This window comes from Stegastes partitus, unplaced genomic scaffold, assembly GCF_000690725.1.
Source record: "Stegastes partitus isolate 25-593 unplaced genomic scaffold, Stegastes_partitus-1.0.2 Scaffold658, whole genome shotgun sequence".
In the NCBI taxonomy this organism is placed as follows: Eukaryota; Metazoa; Chordata; class Actinopteri; family Pomacentridae; genus Stegastes; species Stegastes partitus.
Window position 1 is genome coordinate 201937 of NW_007578389.1, and position 20887 is coordinate 222823.

A 20887-nucleotide genomic window follows, 5' to 3' on the forward strand; every position below is an offset into this window, starting at 1 on the left:
GCGACTGTGTTGTTGGACATGGGAACTAGAAGTCTGGATATCTCTTGATCTGATCTTTTGGCTCAGAGCAGTGGAAGTAGAACGCTAAACCACTAAAGTAGCCCTCAAAGGCTCTGTCGCTAAAAGGCTGTATTGAAGCTTTACTTCATTTGTGCTGAAGAACGTCTGTTTTATTCTTATTTAGTTTCTTTTACTGGAATACAAATATAGAAGCACCTCTGAATCTCTACACTTCTAAAAGTCCTCGTGGTTGTTAAACATCCCGTAAGTGTAGAGACCTGGTTGAGAAATGGTTTTAAAGCCACGACCATTTCTGCCTTTTTAAATAAGTGTTCCTCCAGGGTTTTTCAGTAAAAGACTCCCCGTGTGGAAACACCAGCATCACGGTTAGAGCCTCAAACCTCCGCACATGAATTCAGCTGGAAGCTCGCTCTCATGTGGAAACAACACACCAGAATAGCTGTGGGAACGCGTGCATCCTGGACCATCTGCTGTTCCCAAACAGCTCCAATCAGCTGCAGAACTCAGGTCACCTAAGACTCCCCTACAGCATTATGTGTTTACCTTTCTGTGGAACATTTCTGCATTGATCTAATAGAGCTAGCTTTTTCCAGTTTGCTCGAGCCCTTCCAGCGGCCGGGGGGCTCTTACGCAACCCGATCGCTCCACCATGTTTCCACCAGTGTTAAGACAGTTCAGACGTGGAGGCAGTTCAACAGAGTCTGAGTGTGAAATCACCACAGAGCCTTGTGACAGTTATTTATTATTTATTTTTATTTTTTTTTTTGGAGGGGAAGGGGAGTGCCTCTGCATGTGACATCAGAGGAAACCTGAAACCCTGATTTTCAGCAGCCCTCCCTCCTCACCGCCTGTGTCCACATTTGCTCCCCTCTCCCCAACCTCTCCCTGAGACACTGTGTGCTTCTCTGCCGGGCTGCGAAAAAAAAAAGAAAAAAAAAAAAAAACGGGCCAGAATTGCCATCTTCCAAACCCAAACTGCACCTCTGATCCCAGGAGTTCACCACACAGGCATATCCCCTCCGCCTCAGTCAGCCGGGCCGGCGTCTGGAGGTAAGTCTTTCCTTTACTTGTGGCTGAGTTGAAGCTACTCTGCTGCCACGTGGTTTGACTGCAGGAGAAGGTGTGCTCAGGAAGAGTGAAGGAGCATGGGAGGAAGGGGCTCTGAGGGTCTGAGAAGGGTCTCAGAGCCACTAAAGCAGCTCTGTGCAGCTGTGTTCCAGATGCAATTTGTTCTAACGGTCCTTGACAGTTTTTTGTGGTCCGTGAACATATTTAAAGTAACTTAAGTTACTAGAAATGAACTTAAGCTTCTTGAGATTACAGTGTCATCTCAGTTTTGTTGATTTATTAACTGTTTGCTACTAATTGTTGTTGTTATTGTGACTGAAGTGGAGTTTTTGTGTGACAGTGACATTTAAATTCCTGCCTTTTTTTATTTTAAGGATTTTAAAATAAGCAGTGAGTCCAGGTTGTAAAGATATTTATGATATATCTGGAATATGAAAAAAGTGTGTGGGGGGGAAAAACATCACAGGGCACGATGTAAGTATTTACCACCTACTACACATAAATATAAAAAAGAAAACAGACTTGCTGATTGTCATAAACAGCTCCATAGAGATCTACAGATGCACTCAGTGAGAGGAGCACATGTGTGTAAATGTCAAACGTGAGCCAGAACTGACGCTAACTGAACCAGCTATTAAAGAGACAAACAGAAACTCAACTGTTATTAGTTTGCTTATTTTTAAATAACCCCCACAATAAATAAAAAAAAAGGAAATAGTGGGACAGTCCAAGATATCTTAGCATCAGGGCACGCGTTCAGTTTGTGTCACGTTTCCACTTGTTGACTCAAGTGGAAGTGACAAACACACAGTCTAGTTGTTGAACTGCAGACAGTCAACATGCTGTCGGTGGCCCCTGATACCGAGGAGGACGTCACCGAAAACACACACTGCTGCTCGGGCAGAACAGAACCCAGCTTTGAGTCAACGAGAAGGAAGCAACGTTCATGCTAACTGCTTAATAATCAATAATAAAATCTCAACTTTTAGGAGTTGATTTTACACAAACAGTGGTGATAAAATACATGATGGGTTTAGAACGAGCTACAGCTGTGAACTGTGTCGACTCCCCAGACGATGATGATGATGATGATGATGAAGGCCCAGTGGGGTCATCACAGGAAACAACTTTAAGGTTATATCTTAGGAACATTTCTTCTTGGGTTCCCAGAAATACAGCCACCAAGTGTGAAGCAGATCAGACGAACACTTGTCGAGAAAAGCAAGAACAAACACAAACAAACACTGAACGGTGGCAGAGCCGCCACACGACGCGCTAGCAGGCCGTCGGGTTTGTGTTTGGTTTGTCTACAGATTAAACAAACAAGATATAATATGTCAATCGGTGGGTTTTAGAGGGTTAGGTTATTAAACTTTAACCAGACGGTTTCACTTTACTTGCAATCTTCGTGCTAAGCTAAGCTAACCACATCCTGACGGCTCTGTAGGTAACATCCAAACACAAGACTGACAGCGAGAGTACTCCCTAAACTACAAATACTTCTTCCACAGGTTTTTTTTCTTTATCCGTCATGCTCTGCTCAGTTTAGTGAAGTTATTCCAGTTTGTACGTCATCTCAACAAGTTTGGAATATAAATCTGACAGCAACTCAAACATAATGTTCATGCGTTTTACACTAAATGGTTTCCAGGCCGGTTGGACCAGACGTTTACAAGTTTTAATCATTTCAATATATGGCTTGTCCTGGATTTTGTGAGAAAATTGGTACCTTGGATATTTGATCAGCAACCCACTGAAAGGACGCGACAACACGGTCAGACGTCTCTGTTTACACATGTAAATACCTCTTTGGCCAAAAAGCGTTGGCAAGAAACTCTTGAATCTAATTGGTGCGTAGGATAGGTGGGTGCATCGGCATCACAGGAAGTCCGATAGTGTCAGGTGCAGCGGCCAGAGGAAACTGTTTGACTTTTATTGCTCTTCCGTTGCTGATACCTTTCCTAGTATTCACAGTGGACATTTAAAATACAAGATTATGGCTATGGAGTGAAACATATTCACCAAACAGGACGAGCAGGTGGACATTGAAATTATAATTTGATCATGTGGGTGAAAACCATTCGTGTACTGCATCATTTATCCACATTTACTGAAAACTAATTCAAATCAGGTCTGAAACTATTAACTATTAAATTTATAAATGCATACATGATGATTTCTATCACATCGATGAACTAATTTCTAGAGTACGGAAGTTACTTTGCAAAGCTATATGAGCACTAATTACAACAATCCTAACATGAATAGCTTTAACAATGCCAATAAATGATTCAAAACAACATGAGATCGTACCTCTGTGTAGGAAATTATTTACAAATAGAATCCACGTGACTACTACTGTACAAAATGTCAACGTCTGAGGAACCAGCTCAGTCATGTTTGAGCAGAGAGGTCATTTTCAGCTGTTATCACTCCGTCTGTCATGACTGAGGCCTACAGGGAACAGATAGCCACAACTGAAGCTGTCTAGACTTGGCTTCTTTCCAGCCTCTTATCAGAGCCACGTTGCCTTTCACTGGGGTTGAGGGAATATTTCGGCCCACCAATACAAAATTTTATTCTAATATATCACATTTCCGGCTGGAGTTTCAGCCCAGTCATTTCATTGTTTCATTTTTATTTTGCAAGGAAGAATATACAAACTGCTTAGGGAGGAGACAGTACCGGACTTCTGGAGAATTTGCAAGTTGCTGCTGTGTTTGGGAACAAATCAGCCTTTATGTGAAACCGCAACTCCCTCAGTTACAACATTTGTTTCCCTGGCACATGTGAGCTCGCAGTCAGTTTGCACGGTCACAAATTTGGACCGCACGTGGACGAGGCGTCTGCTAAAAGCCGCTGTGGACTTCGGTGGTGACGTCATGTGTACATTTGCCGTCTCTCGGATGCAGAAAGCATGAAGTGGCCTTATACCTTACGTAACGTTTCAGGTGAAATTTGACCCGTTTGACATTTTGACAGCAGTAAAAACACGCTAAACTTCTTTCGGCCTGAAATTTGAAGAGTTTTCCACAAGTGATCCAAATGACACGAAAATGAAAATATTTTAAAATGTTATACTTTTGTACAGGTGCCTCAAATGTTTGTACAGTGAGACTGTTTGGGGTCAAACTTGACCCGTATATCCATTGAGATCTTGGATCTTAGATCTACTGGTGTGGAACAAACCAAGGAAAATGGTGGCTTTAGGGGATCTTGAAACTGTGAAACTGTACAGACCATGTTTGCTGTGTATTTGTTTATTTATTAGTGTGACATGGGCTATTTAGACATTCTAAATAGAGCTGTAGACCCAAACCATACTGTCAAATGTAAGGGTTAAGTGTCACTCAGACTCTTTCAGCTCTTTGCTTGTTTTGGGACACCCTCAGCGCTCTCATCTATCTGGTTCTAAGTCTGAGTTCAAGTACTTGCAGGAAACTGGATTCAACTGGTCAATATCTAACATATGTTCATCAGGACAACACAAAAATGACAACAAAATGGATTTTGCTACAGCATTCATCAGAAATTACAATAATGCTCAAACTGCTGTGTACATAAGCACCTAGAGGGAGTCCAAAGGCAACTTTGGATTGTTGGGTTCTCTGTTCAAAATTCGTGAGGTCTTCATCGTACAGTGTGCTGTAGGATGACATATGTTGTGAATTGTGCTATATAAATCAAACTTAATTGAATTATAAATTGAATCTCAACTTTCCAAGATGAGCCTACGTCCTGGTTTCATGTTGCTTGTTTTGTTTGACCAGTGGTCTGTTAAAGAAGGATAAAGAAATAGACAAATGAAAAGCTGCACCAATAAACCATGAACACCACAGCAATTGAACTGTGTATTAAACTAAAACGTAATATATGATATCCATACATTTGCCACACGTTGTGACTTGAATTATAAGTAAATATATACTGTAAGTTATTGTTGAGTCTGTTCTGTTCATCTGACAGAGATCATAAAATACAGCAGTAGGTTCTAACTACACCTGTGCCAGGTCATATTTATTTGACGCTGCTTTTAAACAGCCCCGTCCATTGCTGTCCAGAGAATCCGTGGCATTAGACAGTGTCTCTCTGAGGTGTTTGTGTCTTTAACCCTTACGGGACAAGGAACCATACATGGGCTTTACAAATGGCAGGAGGCAGAATCACGGGACTTCATCCAGTCAATCAATGAAGGTCCAATCAAAAACTGTCCTCTTATATCTACCAATAACACTCCAGGGTTGAAATGTTAAATTTCCAAGTATTTCAATGAGCGCCCTATAAAGGGTTAAGACATGCTTGTGGTTCGACTGATTTTTTTCATCAAGTTTCATAGATGAACATAGTTGTGTGTCGTCTGCATAGCATCCTACTAGTCTTGCCAAAGGGGCAGCATGTGCCAGGTGAATTGTATCAGTCCCAGCACAGAATCCTGTGGAACTTCAAAACTACCTTTTGTGTGCTTGGACTACTCTACAAATAGGACTTTAGAAATAAAGGGAGGTTGGATTTAGGCCTATAGTTGGCTACAACACCTGGATCAAAGGGTAAGCTTTTGTTAAGTAGAGGTTTGATTGACCCTGTTGATCAGATCTAATATGGAGGAATTAATTAAGGGTAAAACATCCTGGAGTATTCTAGGTAGGATGGGGTCCAACAGACATTTTGCTGGTTTAGATAAAGCAACCACGGACATTGCAACAAAAAGATCTATAGGTTTACCAGGTTTCACAGATACCTCCAAAGCTATGGCACTTGATGAGCAGTTGTGAGAAGGGCGTGACGACGGTTTAGTTTCTCTAAATGTTGGAATTTTATTTGTGAAGACGCCCTTGAAGTCAGAACTACTGAGAGCTAAAGGAACACAGGGATCATCAGACCTGCCACTCCGTCAGCCAGGCTGCAGCGCTATGAAGAAACCTGGGATGGTTCTTTTTGTCACAGCTATTCAGGGAACCCAGGTGCAAACACGAATTTGAAAGCAAAGTGTTTGGAAACAGGGTTAGCAACATGCTAGCGGGCAAAAGCCTGAACAACTTCTACAAGTTGAGCACACTTGTGGCCTCATGAACCCAAACAGAATCAAACTATTCAATGACAACTCTGCTCTAACGGACACACCTTAAGGCTACAATCACTGATCCAGAAAACAGGAATCAATCAATAAGAAAACAGAGCTACAATCAGGGACTCATGGCTTGGCTATGCTATTTAGTCTCATCAGAGCAATCAGACTCTGAAGAGGCGAGGGCTAGTGTGTCGAGCTGGGAGGCCAATGGTGCCCATGTGACGGGGGCAGGCAGGTGATCGGTAGCGGCACTTCTCAGATGTTGGTGGACAGCTGATTGAGGAATGTAATCAGATGGGAGGCAGGAGGAAGACGAGGCAGCAAAGTGTTTCTAAACTAGTAGAACACTCACTGCCTTTCCATCGATTCATCCATTTCCTGTGTTTTGTTTGTGGGGGGTTGCAGAGAGGCTGGAGACTATCTTAGCTGACTTAGGGCGAAAGGCAGAGTACACCCACAGCTGGTCACCAGTCCATCACGAGCCAACACAAAGAGACAACCAGCATGTTGTCAGACTGTGAGAGGAAGCGATAACGCCCGGTGGAAAGCACACTGGAGGACCTTTGAGCAGTGACGTTTACTTTGAAGTGCACATGTGTAAATGAGACCCACAAGCTTGTCTTGTCTCTGATTCATTGCGGTCTTTTTCAGAAGGGCACCAGTGTCAAATATTGTACGCAGTGAGGCTGCAACAACATTATCCACCTGTGTTGTGGTAGCATTAAGGGCGCTCTGCATTGTATTGGCATCTGGCATCGTCGTAACTTACAATGGATTCTGTCCATAAAGTTGGTTCATACACCAGCATCAGTTACATGTCTACAGGTCCGACACTGAAAACTGAAACTTTTCTTTTAAAAAATGGTGTGAAAAAACAAAGGTTTTAGAGGAAATACAATTAGATGTCCATTTCTACATCATACAGTCTTCATGGGTGCACTTAGAAACACACATACTGGTGACGAAGGCTTCAGTGTCGATGATGAACTCACCTTGTCTCCCCCTGACACTGAATGCTGTTTGATAAATCAGACATTAAAGACACAGAGAGTGGATTCTGCTCTGAATGTGGGAGATCAAGATGTATCGTGAAATTCATTACAGTAATAAGTAGTAAAGGTGTCATTGTCTGTTGTAGCTCTGCTGTTAATCAAAAGTATCTTCATCAGTTAATATCAGGCATCGTCAGGCGAGATGAGGATAGAGAAAACTGTAGATGATGTATTTTTTTCTTTAAAAGGGCAACAGGACAAGATATAAACTGAGTCTTTTGAGAACATGTTAGCAGATAAATGCCTACACAGCTAATAGTCTTTTTTCGTGCGTCATCATTATGAATTTAAGTTCAAATTTAAAGTCTTTTAGCTTCGCTTTTGGTCTTAACAACAAAACACTGGTGCCTTTGGCTGCTAAACAACTAACCAACCGACATTGCATTGTTTTTTCTTTTTCAGATTTACTTTGCGACACCTTATTAATCATTTGACACTTTCCATCGACCTGAAGAAGGACGTCGGGCTCCTGAACCTGTCACACGTATGGAACTGCAGAAGCTATCGAACGGTAATCACCATGACGCTACTGTGCCCGTGGAGGGAGGGTAAGTTGTCTGTTGACAAAATGTAAATTCATGATAATTCAAATATGCTCATGTTTTTAAATCGTGGAGCTTTTTCATGTTATTATTTTTAATGTTTGTGATATTGCAGAGCCCCATCAGAGGAAGAAGAAAAGTTCCTGCAGCACAAAGATGATGCTTCAAAAAGACCCCAGTTCACAGATGTGAGTGAGAGAAGCTGAGGCCTGTTGGTCTGTTACCATAGACACTGCATGAATTTAAATGTATATTTAAATAAATTAACCTGGTGGGTTCAAAAGGCCGGTGATGTTTTAAAACATTTGTGAGCGCCAGGCATGAACTGAATGTGTGCAGTTCTGTTAACGGACAGTTAACCAAATCTAAAGCTGCTTTATTCAATATGATTCATTTAAAAAGTCACGTCCCGGCTGTGACTAACAAAAATGTAACGGACTGTTGGGCTGAACTGCAGGCAGTGCTGACACGGAGCAGAGAGGAAAAAAAAGGATGTGAACAAATGAGAGCGATTGGGATCAATATAAATCATAACTGGGCAATAAAACAAATACAGCCTGGTGCAAAAACTGTATAAAAAGAAGCAAGAAGTCAGCAAGTTGTTGGAAGCTACATTCAAGATGGTGAAATATCTTTCCAGAGTTGACGTGTAGAGTAACGTAAAATAAATAAAATAAAATAAAAAGGAGGTCAAATATCTACAATATATTGAGCCACCATTTTTTCTGCATTTTCTTTTTCTGTTGGACGTGCAGGCTTGTAAACAAAGAGCTAAACCGGCTCCAACATCAAGTCTAATTTCTCTTTTGTCTATTATATGGTTGAAGTCTAGCAGCAACCACAGATCAGCTGCCATTCTGTTTTATTTTTGTTTATTTAGTTTTAATATGTGCAATAAATGCTTACCTTGGCTCTAACCAAAAGCAGCATCTCTTATAGCAGTGCCCTACAAATCTCAAGCCAATTTTATCGTCATCTCGCGCTATGAAAGGACAGAACACACGCATCATCCAGATAGAATGAGTATTACAAAAGAACATACCCAGCTATCATGTGTCGGAGGCCAGCTTTTTGATAAATCTAGCACCAGAGTTCAGGTGTGTGACTCAGGATGTGAACCAAGTGAGGAAACCTCTGCGAAGATAGTGTAGTGATCCATGAACCACACAAACACACAGGGCGGCGATAACTAAACCGGAAATGTTATGGACAGGACCACTCAGCATTTATAAGGTGTTTGTTACATGGTTTGAATTTTCCCTGTTTGTCCCAGCTTTGTATGCATGAAACTATCATTTAGTGCCATACATACAAGGCTGTAATCGCAGCTTCAAAGGTCGTACTCTGAGGATTTTCAAGAAATAAATATTCTCAGAGATATAATCACATGATTTCTCAGCAGGATAATAAAAAATATCACCATGTCCTGGATGCTATTTAATGAAAAATATAATATTCCAATCGTATCTTTTCCAGTTTGAGGGTAAAACCTCTTTTGGGATGTCGGTTTTCAACCTGAGCAATGCAATCATGGGCAGTGGCATCCTGGGCCTGTCCTATGCCATGTCAAACACTGGCATCGTTCTCTTCCTGTGAGTACAAAAAACCAAACACACACACACCCCTCTTGGTACAGAGTACACCTGAATGTGATGTACACACACAAACAAACACACGTGTTCTCGTCCTCAGTGGTTCCCTGAAAATGACAGACGGTAAACAGACACAGAGGAGGAGACAAGTTAAATATTGCTCAACAGTCGGCTGCTGCATGCACCAAATGTAGCAAATGAATGTACTATAACTGGACAAAATATACTAAATATGTATATACAGAACTTAACAAACGTATCAGACCACCACCCAGTGTCAGGTTTATGCTACAGCTGCCCTAAATTAACAGCTTTGGTAATTACCTACATCATATTAAGCATTAAGTATGAAGTGGTGTTTAGATGATGGATGGATACATGGATTTTTTTAATGCTAAAATCTAATTTTTATTATTATCTGAAAAAATTGTGAAGCACATTATTATTATTTCTTCACTAAGATGTCAAATTCTAGTTATTTACTTGCATTCCTGAACAGAAAAATGAGTTTTAGTGGTTGAATGTGATGCTTGATTCATTTCTCAGAGAAGCCCAGTGGCTCAGATTTGGGTATGAAAAGATTAATTCAGTTTGAAATTCCTCATTCCTGTTCAAAATGATAAAACATGGAGAGCTGAGTGAGAATTAAAGCACTTCATGCTGCTGGGCCGTCTATAAATATATAAATACAGTGTTAACCAATGAGACAGGTGGTCTAGTAAATTTGTTAAGCACTGTAGATATATATATTTGTATATTTATACTTGTGTTATTTGTGCTGGTGTATTACCACATAATATTACTATATATGCATCGATCTATATTTAAAGGAGGATTTGTCTCCCTGTTGCTGACATGCTGCCTCTCAGATAGGCTGACCCCTGGTGTACTCCCCTGAGAGGTGCAAGCAGTCACTCCAGTTACTGGTTTTTCCTTCTACACAGTTTTCAAAAGCTCTAAGAAAAGATTAGAACTGAAGGTGATCGTTTCTCATTGGCAGAGCTCATACTGAACGTTGCTGAACCAACAACGCAGTGATGTCATTCTGTCCCTGTACGTTGTTGACAGTATTAATTTGGGTATAATGTTTATTGCTGAACATCAGGAACCCATCCATCCATTATCTATACACCCTATTGACCCTATTTAATATACACCATATTGAGAAACCCTAGAACCAGAAATGACAGACTATGCATAGAAGTGGCCGCTCCAGTGTCGTATGGAAAAAGCAAGGCCTGTGAGTTGCTAAAAACAAACGCTGCACTAATTACTTTCTGTGTAAAGGAGAAGCAGCCATTCTGAATTATCTGTAGGGCACAAAACACAAAGAGATGATAAACACGTAAGAAATGACTAACGAATGATTTTGTGCCTGTGTTTTACAGGATCTTGCTGACATGTATCGCCTGTCTGTCTTGTTATTCAGTCCACCTGCTGCTACGCAGTGCCGGAGTCGTGGGTAAGGCCTCATAAACTATAGAGTCCGGTCTCTTTGTCTCTTTACTTGCATGCAAATAAAACTGTCACGTCAGACATCCAGACACCGTCCTAATGTCCAACAGCAGCTTGTTAACGTAGTTGTTTGTTATTGGTCTCGTCAGGTATCCGCGCTTATGAACAACTTGGCTTCAGAGCTTTTGGTCATGCAGGGAAGATTCTGGCAGCCGTCGTCATAACACTACATAACATTGGAGGTAAGGCACTGGTGTATGTTGGCAAACATCACGTCATTTAGGTTTGTGGTCGCGATACTGAATGGGAACCAAATATCCCAACACCACTGTTGAACATGTCAATTCATGTCGCCGTGTACTGCACATGAACAAATGTGTTTTCCTCCCCTGCAGCCATGTCCAGCTACCTGTTCATAGTAAAATACGAGCTACCCCTGGTCATCCAAGCCTTTCTTAGCCAGACATCCAGCTCTGAGTGAGTACTGCCGACATCGTTGAAATTCAACTCAAATGAATTTGACTGATTTACAAAGTGCCACATCACAACACAAGCCATCTCAATGTAGTTTGCATAAACCCAACTGTTCCACCTGCTCAAAGTGGAGCCCACAGTAGGGAGATAAAGAACAGGTTGAATGAACACAAGGAAACAGTCTTGAATGGGAGTATTGGGGAGTATTTATGGTGTCAAGGGTCTGACCCAGCACTCCCAACCAGGAAACACTATCTCAGCATTACTGTAACGCTTCAAATTTCCCTGGTGTGAGGTTATTGAACATTTACCGTATCCTATGTCATCTTATTGATCTCCTCAGTGGTGGGAAAGTAGACTCAGAGTAAGGATGCGGGGTGAATTTGCATTAAGTTGTTCCCTTTTGACTACGCTCATCATCAACATATTCTTTGTATCCAACTTTAATTACTTTACAGCTCCATCCCTGTCCTCTTAGTCTGTCAGGTCTGCACATATTGCACCAGAAGTCCTTCATTCATGTTTCAAAATCAGAGCGTTCTTTCTTGATACCTCCTAACGGGCACATGTAATTAAAAAAAACAAGTCCTTTTAAGTAATCTGTCTCAAGTCAAATCCGAAGTCATGAAAACCAAGTTAGTTATCAGTGGTGATGCTGAAACCTCTTTGTCATAAATCCTCAAATATGCAAGTGTCGTGAGTTAAGTATTTACCATCTGGACTACTTCTTTGTGGACAGTGATTATATGCAGAATCTCTACAGTCCTGCCCTTATGGTGGACAAAATAATAGCATTCTTCTTATATGAGTCCAGGGAATGCAAAGAAGCATATTTACCAAAATGCCATTGTGCCAAAATGGACCCTATTTACTAACTGCTGTGCCAGAAATGTCCCTGTAGTTGTCCCAGTAAAGCCGGATTTTTTTCCTTCCTGCACTCACTGCAAAAATGATCTGCAGGAATAGAAAGACTGCTGCAGGGTGTTTAAACACTGACAAGCTTATTGTAGCAACATGCTGTTATCCTAACTAGTGCAGAAGGACACTATCGGACTACAAATTGCAGCATCCGTCTCATACATCACTGAAGTTTAGGTGGTGATCCTGCAGGAGACGGCAAACCACAGCAACAGTAGTAACAACAACATAATAAATAGACTGTCTATGGTTTGGTAAAAAGAAAACTGTATTTAAACTTCTGCGCCCTGAACAGACCAGAAACTGTCATTTCAGAATAGAACTGAATAACACAACTTTATCCAGTTTATGCACTTATTTTATGTGTCTGTGACGTTTCGTGTTCCACATCTAGAGACTGGTTTATGAACGGAAACTACCTCATTATCATTGTCACTGCTGGCATCATCCTCCCGCTGGCCATGATGAAGCACCTGGGTACGTCCCTCCCCCTCAACCACATAATACCTTTAATTAGGAAGTCAGCCCCACTTAGTTTGGGGTCTATATGTATTTAGATGATTTGTCTAAGGGTAGCTTTCTTGCATCCTGCAGGGTATCTTGGTTATACAAGTGGCTTCTCTCTCTCCTGCATGGTGTTCTTCCTTTCTGCGGTGAGTTTGTACAACGCATAACTTTATGACAATACAGGAGTGCTTAAGTGTTTAATGACTGTCTACAATGTCAGAGCAGACACAGCTACAGACTAACTGGCATCCATAGTGGAGAATTTACCGGCTAAAGAGATGTTTCCAGGTGTTTGTGGAGACGACAGTCGAGCTAAAACAACAGAGAAAAAATCTGACTGCTACATCTCTAAATGATGGTAATGCTATCTGAGGGATGTGCAAGTCCAACGATCCACCTTTAGAGTGTTCAATATGTTAAATAAGATCAATTTGAAAAAGCCTTCATTTGCAATATTCTTACTTGATAAAAGAATGGTCCCAGTTGTTCTGATGGAATAGGTTTTTGTTTGTACCTCCTTTTAGTTTGATCCTGTTCGTGTCTCCAGGTTTATTCCTTCCAATGTTGGCCTCTGTTGGCATCATTGATTTACACTCTCATGTACAAACTCTAGTGTGCAGCTTGTTTCTTTTGGGAATGTACCAAAAACTACCAAAAGGTACATAAGGGTAGACTCCACATCATCGGACTGTCTTCCTCTTTCACATCAGGTTATCTACAAGAGGTTCAACATCGCTTGCCCTCTCGAAGTGTTTGGCAACTTCTCAATGAACGCAGAAATCCCAGAGGACACGTGCACCGCCAAATTTTTCACCATCAACCAAGAGGTCAGAGATGAATTTCTTGCATTTCAAACAACCTTAAAAACTGTATTTGAACTTTTCATTTATGGTTCCTTTGTGACTGAGGTGTGATCTGTAGACATGCATGGTCAGGACATGTTTGTGGGTGCACCATGTTGTGCAGCACAGCAGCTGGACATGTTGACGGTCAATGCTGTGTCTGGAAAACCACCAAGTGATGTTCTTCTGTTGCTTGATTTGCAGACGGCATACACCATCCCCATCCTGGCGTTTGCTTTTGTATGTCATCCTGAAGTGCTTCCCATTTATACTGAACTAAGCAAGTAAGATGCACACAATGTCCGATTGCTACACTCGTCACATGCACTGTGCACTTCCACAGTACATATGCAACAAACATTAAATTTTTCTGGTCTTGGTCAGGCAAAAGACGTCAGACAGGTGCAGAAACACAAGCAGTCAAACCATCAGACAAGTTGGAAACAAATGAGGGGGTTCAGTGCCAAAGTGGGCCGAACCACGTTTACTAGTTTTAGAGCAAAATGGGGTCGAAATTTTGTGTTGCTAAAAATAATCCTGGTTGTTGGAGGAGTTATTACATGCATCTAAAGATGTTTCAACACTGTCCAGAGATAGAAACAGCTGCTTTGTGATGACTTGGCATTTTCTACTTCTCAGAAAAAAGCTGCTTCGAAGTTTGTCTTGCTAAACAGCAACTACCCGCTGAACCCATTATGGGCCAAGCTTCAAAGTGGCATTGTGACATTACTAGTGGGCTGTTGGTTGGACCACTTTGCCACGAACTAGTAGACCGTGAACACTTGTGAAAAAAACATAAAACTCAACTTTGGATTTGTTGTAGTTTGACCTGCTTTGGCACTGAAGCCCTCAAATGAACATGTTCTTCAGATTGTCTAAGCCAACTCATTTGGACGTCATACAACATAAGTACACCTGAAAATGTCTGACTTATCAGACGTAAAACAGTTTTAGCATTATGGCAAAATTGGTGTGTATCTTTTTCTGTGCTTAAAACATCTGTTATGTTGTTCTCCTAAAGCCCAACCAAGAGAAGAATGCAGAATATTGGCAATGTTTCCATCTTGGGCATGTTCACCATGTACTTCTTCACTGCCATATTTGGGTATCTGACCTTCTACGGTGAGAGCAACAATTCTTTAAGTCAGCTGCAAAACATAGCAAAGTTTTATGACAGTGAGGTGTCCCATGTTCTATATCTGCATGTGTGTGTTTGTATGTTTACTTGTGCTGTTTATGTTGTCGAAATCTTTCTGTACATTGGCATAGTGGGGACGGATTGGTTTAGGGTTAATGTAAGGGTTTGTGGTTAGAAAAGTAGTGGTTAGGGTAAGGATAGGTATCAGGGGAATTACTGCAAACAAACACTTCTTAGATTAGCCTTTTAGCCGTTTCAGAAATAACCTTGGTGCATACTAACACACCTGAAAACGCATCCCACAGGTCTGTTTATGTACACTGGGTCAGTGCCAGCGTGAACATGAAGGTGGGTGCTGGTTGTTTCGTTGTAGAAAGTACTGCGGACCTAGAACGGCAATGGTGGAAAGTAGCAACAGAGAGTCTATTAACTGCACAATAGCTGCTAGCAGCCTTCTGTAGTCATTGTCCATGTAGAATTAACCACTGGTAGTCTTCTAGAAAACCGCTGCATGTCAAGTCTGGGGAACCATTTTAGCAGAAGATTTGGGTTTTAAAATGAAAAAACATTTTAGTGGGGAAGTAGCCTCGGTCAACGTAACACCTTCTAATCAACCCTCGCGGATCCTAAGGTCCTCTGGCACCGGCCTTTTAACTATTCCAAGAGCTAAAACAAAAACCCACGGGGACGCTGCATTCAGCCATTATGGTCCCCAGCGATGGAATAGCCTGCCAGAGGACATCAGGACCGCAGAGACTGTTGATGTTTTCAAAAGAAGGCTCAAGACATACCTTTTTAGTTTAGCTTTTAACTGATTCGTTTACTTTCTTAATTTAGGCCTGGCTTTTAACTCTTTTATTCCAATGTCGTTTAGTTTTTAGCTCATTTTATTCTAATGTCTTTTAGTTTTTAGCTCATTTTATTCTAATGTCTTTTAGCTTTTAGTTCTACACTATTTTTAGCTCCAGTGTTTCCTCATGGGGGGCCTCCACACTGGAAGGTGTGGCTGGTCTGCCCGCGGGGGGGTCATCCTGGAGACCCCTCAGGCCCGGAGGACTATGTGGAGTCCAACCACCCCAGTCCTTCTGGGCCGGGGGTCTCTGTGGCGGTGACCCTCCCCGTGGCTTTGGACTGTGATCCCTCTCAGTGTGGATGAGCTCCCCATAGGTTGCTTTTCCTCACATGGTTCCTCAGTGCCCTGCCATGCTCTTTTTTATAGTATATATTGTCATTATTATAGTGTATGTGGTTCTGTGGGTGATTGTGTGTGCGTGGGGGCAAGTACGTGGGTTTATATGTGCGTGTTTTGTTTTTGTTTGTTTTATGTTTTTAAATTGGAAAGCACTTTGAGCTACATCTTTGTATGAAAAGTGCTCTATAAATAAAGATATTATTATTATTATTATATTATTAAAGTAATGGAAACACTGTGGCTTTGTGTGTGTGTGTGAACAGAAAACACTGAAGCCGAGCTCCTCCACACCTACAACAAGGTGGACCCCCTGGACACTCTGATCCTCTGTGTGCGGCTGGCTGTCCTGGTGGCCGTCACTCTGACTGTACCCGTGGTCTTGTTTCCTGTAAGAACATGAATCATGAATGCAAAAAATGAAACACTGTGAAGAAAAAAGCCCTTCAACCCTTAAAAGTGTTGTAGTCCTCTTGGTAACGACAACAAAAGACAACAATCCCAGAAGGGACTGCAGAGAGAAACATCCAGTCAGAGATCCTGGAACTCTGGGTGAAGATGAACTTGGGCCGTCTCCGAAGTCATCCACTCGCTTCCTCCTCACTGTCTCAGGACCACTATGTAGTGAACTATGTAGGGAGCACCTCGACACTACTAAAGCTATTATTACGTCGCTCGCTAGCCGTCGTTTGTGCCGTAGCAGTGAAGTACAAACACATCAAATTCACAGTTTATTGCACAGCTAAGGAACGGGTAAAAATTACCAACATTTTAACGACAAGTGCTCTCGTTCGTCCAGTTTCCGTTGCATGATGGTCCATGTTGCTGGTTAGGGACCATCGGTTGTACGCTACTTTTCAAGGTGCATTGTGGGATATTTCGAGTGCACCACATACAAACACCCTGTATGACGTCTGTGAAGATTCTCAGTCATCCAGGTCACGGTTATCCTGGTTATCCTTGAAGACGTTTCACCTCTCAGAACTGATGAAGCCTCTTGGATGAGAGGTGGAACGTCTTCAAGGAACTCAAGCAGGTCCAGTAGCTACGATCCTACAGGATGCACTGTGTAGGGTGTGGTGGGAGATTTCGGACACAGACTTGGACACTGAGCTTTGTAGAACTCTAATGTATTCAATAACTGAAATAACTTTAGTTTTTATTGTCAACATTACTGATAAAATGCATGAACACATGAGCTGTGTTTACATATCAAACAGTTCTCCTGTTCCTGATACATACAGTCGTCCTCAGATGTATTCACACCCTCCCATTAAAGAAGGAAAAAAAACAGTTAAAATAAGTTGAAGTTGACAAAAGTAATAATAAATAAAAATTTAATGAAAATCATGACATTGCTTTTGAATTGCGGTTCCCTGTTGACAGGTATTTTAATTTCACTGCTCATCAGCAAAGTGCTCTAATTTGTCCAAGACAGGTTTTTTGTGTTTTTATTTTTTTAAATTATTCTTTTCAACCACAACTCAAAAGCAATGTCTTATTTCAGGAAATTATAATTTCGCAAATTTTTATTTATTAGTACTTTTTTCAGTTTCTAGTTATTTGAGTGACTGTTGTGAATTTTGCCTTTTCTTTCATGGATGAATACATCTGAGGACGACTGTAGTTCTTCTGCATTTTGGTGTTTTTTTTTTATTAAACGCTGACTTGTTGTGGGACCTGAGCAGCACCACGTGTCCTTCTGTCTGTGCTCCTGTCAGATCCGTCGTGCCCTCTTGCAGCTGCTGTTTCCAGGAAAGCCCTTCCACTGGCTCCGACACATCGCCATCGCTGTTTGTCTGCTGTTTGCTGTCAACCTGCTGGTCATCCTCGTCCCCAACATCCGAGACATCTTCGGCATTACTGGTAGGATATTATAGTTGCAAGCTGTACAAGTGACGACTCATTCCAGCTCAAACATCAGGGGCCTTTTGCTCGACCATGGACTATGGATATTTAAAATGGCATCTGTTAAGTATTTGCTTCATTTATAAAACACTTTAAAACTTTTAGAAGCTGCCCGCTGACGCACTTTCAGCAGATTTTTTTTTTTTATACATTGAAATTTGCTGCTATGTTTGAACAAGAACATCTCAGGAACTGTTCAAGATTAAAACATTTTATTACATTTTTATTGTGCCGTAGAGTCAGAACCTGCAGTGTTGCACAAATAGATCAAATAGTCTCAGTGAGTTGAGCAGCTGCATGTTGGGGGGAAAAAGAAGTAATTTCATAAAAACTTTCATAACTGGTTGAGCAGGTCTGACAAATTGTACCACAATAAATTCACAAATGTTTGTATTATTGTGCACGTGGTTCAGAAAATATCACTAGCTGACTTCTTGCATTATCAGTTTTTTTGTGTTTGCTGTGATGTGTGGTCACAGACTTAACCAATAATTACAGCTTGTTTAATCTGCTTGTCCAATATTGCAGATAATAAATTAATGACATGATGAGAAACTGTGAAAATTTCAGGCTTTCATCTTAAACAATTCCTGAGATATTGTTGTTTAGCTTAAAAAAAAAAAAAAAAAGTGGGTTGATGGGCAGTTTAAAAAATAAATAAATAAAAGTCTCGGAAAGGGTTTGAAATGTCAAGACAACATTTCACAAATATCTTTGTCCCAGCACAACGCAGGTCCTCTTGTGAAACTCAGATTTTACCATAACTATGCTCAACAGACAAGACAGAGGGAAAGTCAAGACTGTTTATACACTAAAAACTGATTGGAGACTCACGAGACAGGTACAATGAGGAAGAAAAGGGAAACAGACAAAGTGAAAACACAAGTGACACACAAGCAAAGACATTTTCAAAATAAAACAGGAAGCCAATGGAAAATAAGACCAAAAGCCTTGACAATATGAATATTGCAGTACTTGAGAATGAAGAGCAACATTTTCTTTGACTGCACACATATCTGTAAGAAACGCTCAGACAATGTAAGTACGAGCTGGAGCTTCAGCAGTGTAAAGATCTTTCATTTGTTTCAGCTCATTTGTTTCAACAGTTTTGTTTAAGGAAAGATGTTGTCAGCTGCTGTGCCTCTTCTCTGTGTCCAGGGGCGACCACTGCTCCCACCTTGATCTTCATCCTTCCTGGACTGTTCTACATTCGCATCATCCCGACCAACCAGGAACCCATGAACTCCAGGCCAAAGATCCAAGTAGGTTCTTGTTCCTGCCCAACCGAAAGGGAAAGCATTTAAAAGTCAGCTACAGAGTTAAAGAAAGTATTAAGACCATGAATACAACAGCCAGAAGTGTAAAGCGTAGTGTTGCTTTACTGACGTGTCGCTGTTTTTAGGCTGCATGTTTCACCGCACTGGGTTTCATATTCATGACCATGAGCCTGACATTCATCGCGCTGGACTGGATGAGTGGAGAGAAGCGGAGTCTCGGTGGCCATTAAAGAGCGCCGCCCTCGTCGCACGGTGACAACAGCCCACTGTTGTGCTTCTAATCCAATCTCCTGCATGGAAAGCAAGATTCCACCTACTGCTGAGAGGCTCCGGCTCGGTGGGACTTTTTTCTCAATAATCATAAGGACATGCATTGCTCTGGAGCGATGAAGAGGCCCGTTTAGTCCTGACACCCACCCAGGTCAACATGTACCACAGGTAGTGTTCCTCTGTTCTGCAAGAACATCTCAAGAACATGTTGACCATGGAAGCCCCTCAACTACTACAAGCTATTTACCTCAACAGAGGCTATATGTGGTGTATTATAATAGCAATATTAAGAGCAAATTGGGCAAATGCCTGAATGCAAAGAACAAAAACAAAAAAAAAACATTAATTATAAGCAAAGTTTAATGGAGAAAATGTATTTGTTATGTGCTTATAAAAATGAATCTCATCATGTTGTTGACATTGTAGCACAATGACTGGTTCTGATCAGAGAGCCATATCGTATGAGGCAACCGAACAACGGCTTTCACATAACTGACATCGTTTGATGCGTTTTGTGTTGCGTTCTGCGCTGCGTCGTGGAACGAAATACTGGAAGAAATACTGGCTTTTATCAGCCAACACTTAGTTTACACAACTGTGAACCAGTTAATTTGGTATTAATTCATTTGTGAATTTATTCTGGACAGCATGTGTTCATTGTATAATAAAAATTCACAAAACATGAAGTTTGTGTTTCTTAACGTGTGTGACGTCATGACTAACAACAACTAGAAACTCATCATATAGACGTCAGCGTGCACTAAAATCCTGATTTTTTTTCACGGACAATGAACAATAAACTTTAAACTCAACTTCACATCACATTACTACGGAGCCCGTCTGGTGACATCGATGAGAAATAAAAATAACTCGTTCCCACGCATCAGTAAATCGTGGCCACGAGATATTAATGCGTGGGAACGACATAATTATCACACGTTGTTTCATCTTAAGAGATGGCAGGATATCGGTGTAGTTCATTCCAAGGTTAAAATAAAATGAAGTCAAATCAAAATGCTCCATGTTTCATGCAAGTTATCCTTAATGGACAGCTGGTGTGACCGCTCTGTGCTCCACAACTTCTCTTGTTTCTTCATGTTAGTAATGCGAGGCCACGACTTCACTATGTCGTTCCCACACATTAATAACACGTGGCCACGATTTACTAATGCATGGGGATGAGTTATTTTTTTATTTCTTATCGATGTCACCAGACGGTCTCTGTACATTACTCATACTGCTGCTGGATAGATTTTTTTTTTATGCTTCCTGGTGCATAAAATGTGCCCGATGCAGTTTTAACATCAAAATTGTCTGAAAAATCTGGATTGAAACCACACATCAAAAGTCCAACAACAATGTCCCACAATGTGTCTTTCAATTTTCCACCTTAAAATACTGCAATGATGGTTTCAACTACTGCTTCACTAGGTGTGAGGTTAGGTGCTTAATATCTTAACCACTTTTATTCTACATCTCCAGGTTTTTAAACTGCAAAAAATAGTAAAAATGAAAAAAAAAAATTGACAATTTATTGTCGCAAATACTCCATCTTCCTCCTGCACT

At 41.1% G+C, this 20887-nt stretch overlaps 1 protein-coding gene across 1 annotated transcript; it reads left to right on the forward strand.

Annotated features, from left to right (window-relative positions):
* The first annotated feature begins 896 nt into the window (after window positions 1–896).
* LOC103363412 (sodium-coupled neutral amino acid transporter 3-like) lies at window positions 897–20007 on the forward strand. The gene is made up of 16 exons (XM_008290167.1): window positions 897–1071; window positions 7612–7757; window positions 7867–7939; window positions 9228–9343; window positions 10732–10805; window positions 10948–11040; window positions 11194–11275; window positions 12585–12667; window positions 12785–12843; window positions 13408–13524; window positions 13744–13823; window positions 14561–14661; window positions 16133–16257; window positions 17588–17732; window positions 18933–19036; window positions 19177–20007. The coding sequence occupies exons 2-16, from the start codon at window positions 7696–7698 to the stop codon at window positions 19279–19281; spliced, it is 1419 nt and encodes a 472-aa protein (XP_008288389.1). The 5' UTR covers window positions 897–1071; window positions 7612–7695; the 3' UTR covers window positions 19282–20007.
* Window positions 20008–20887: the final 880 nt, after the last annotated feature.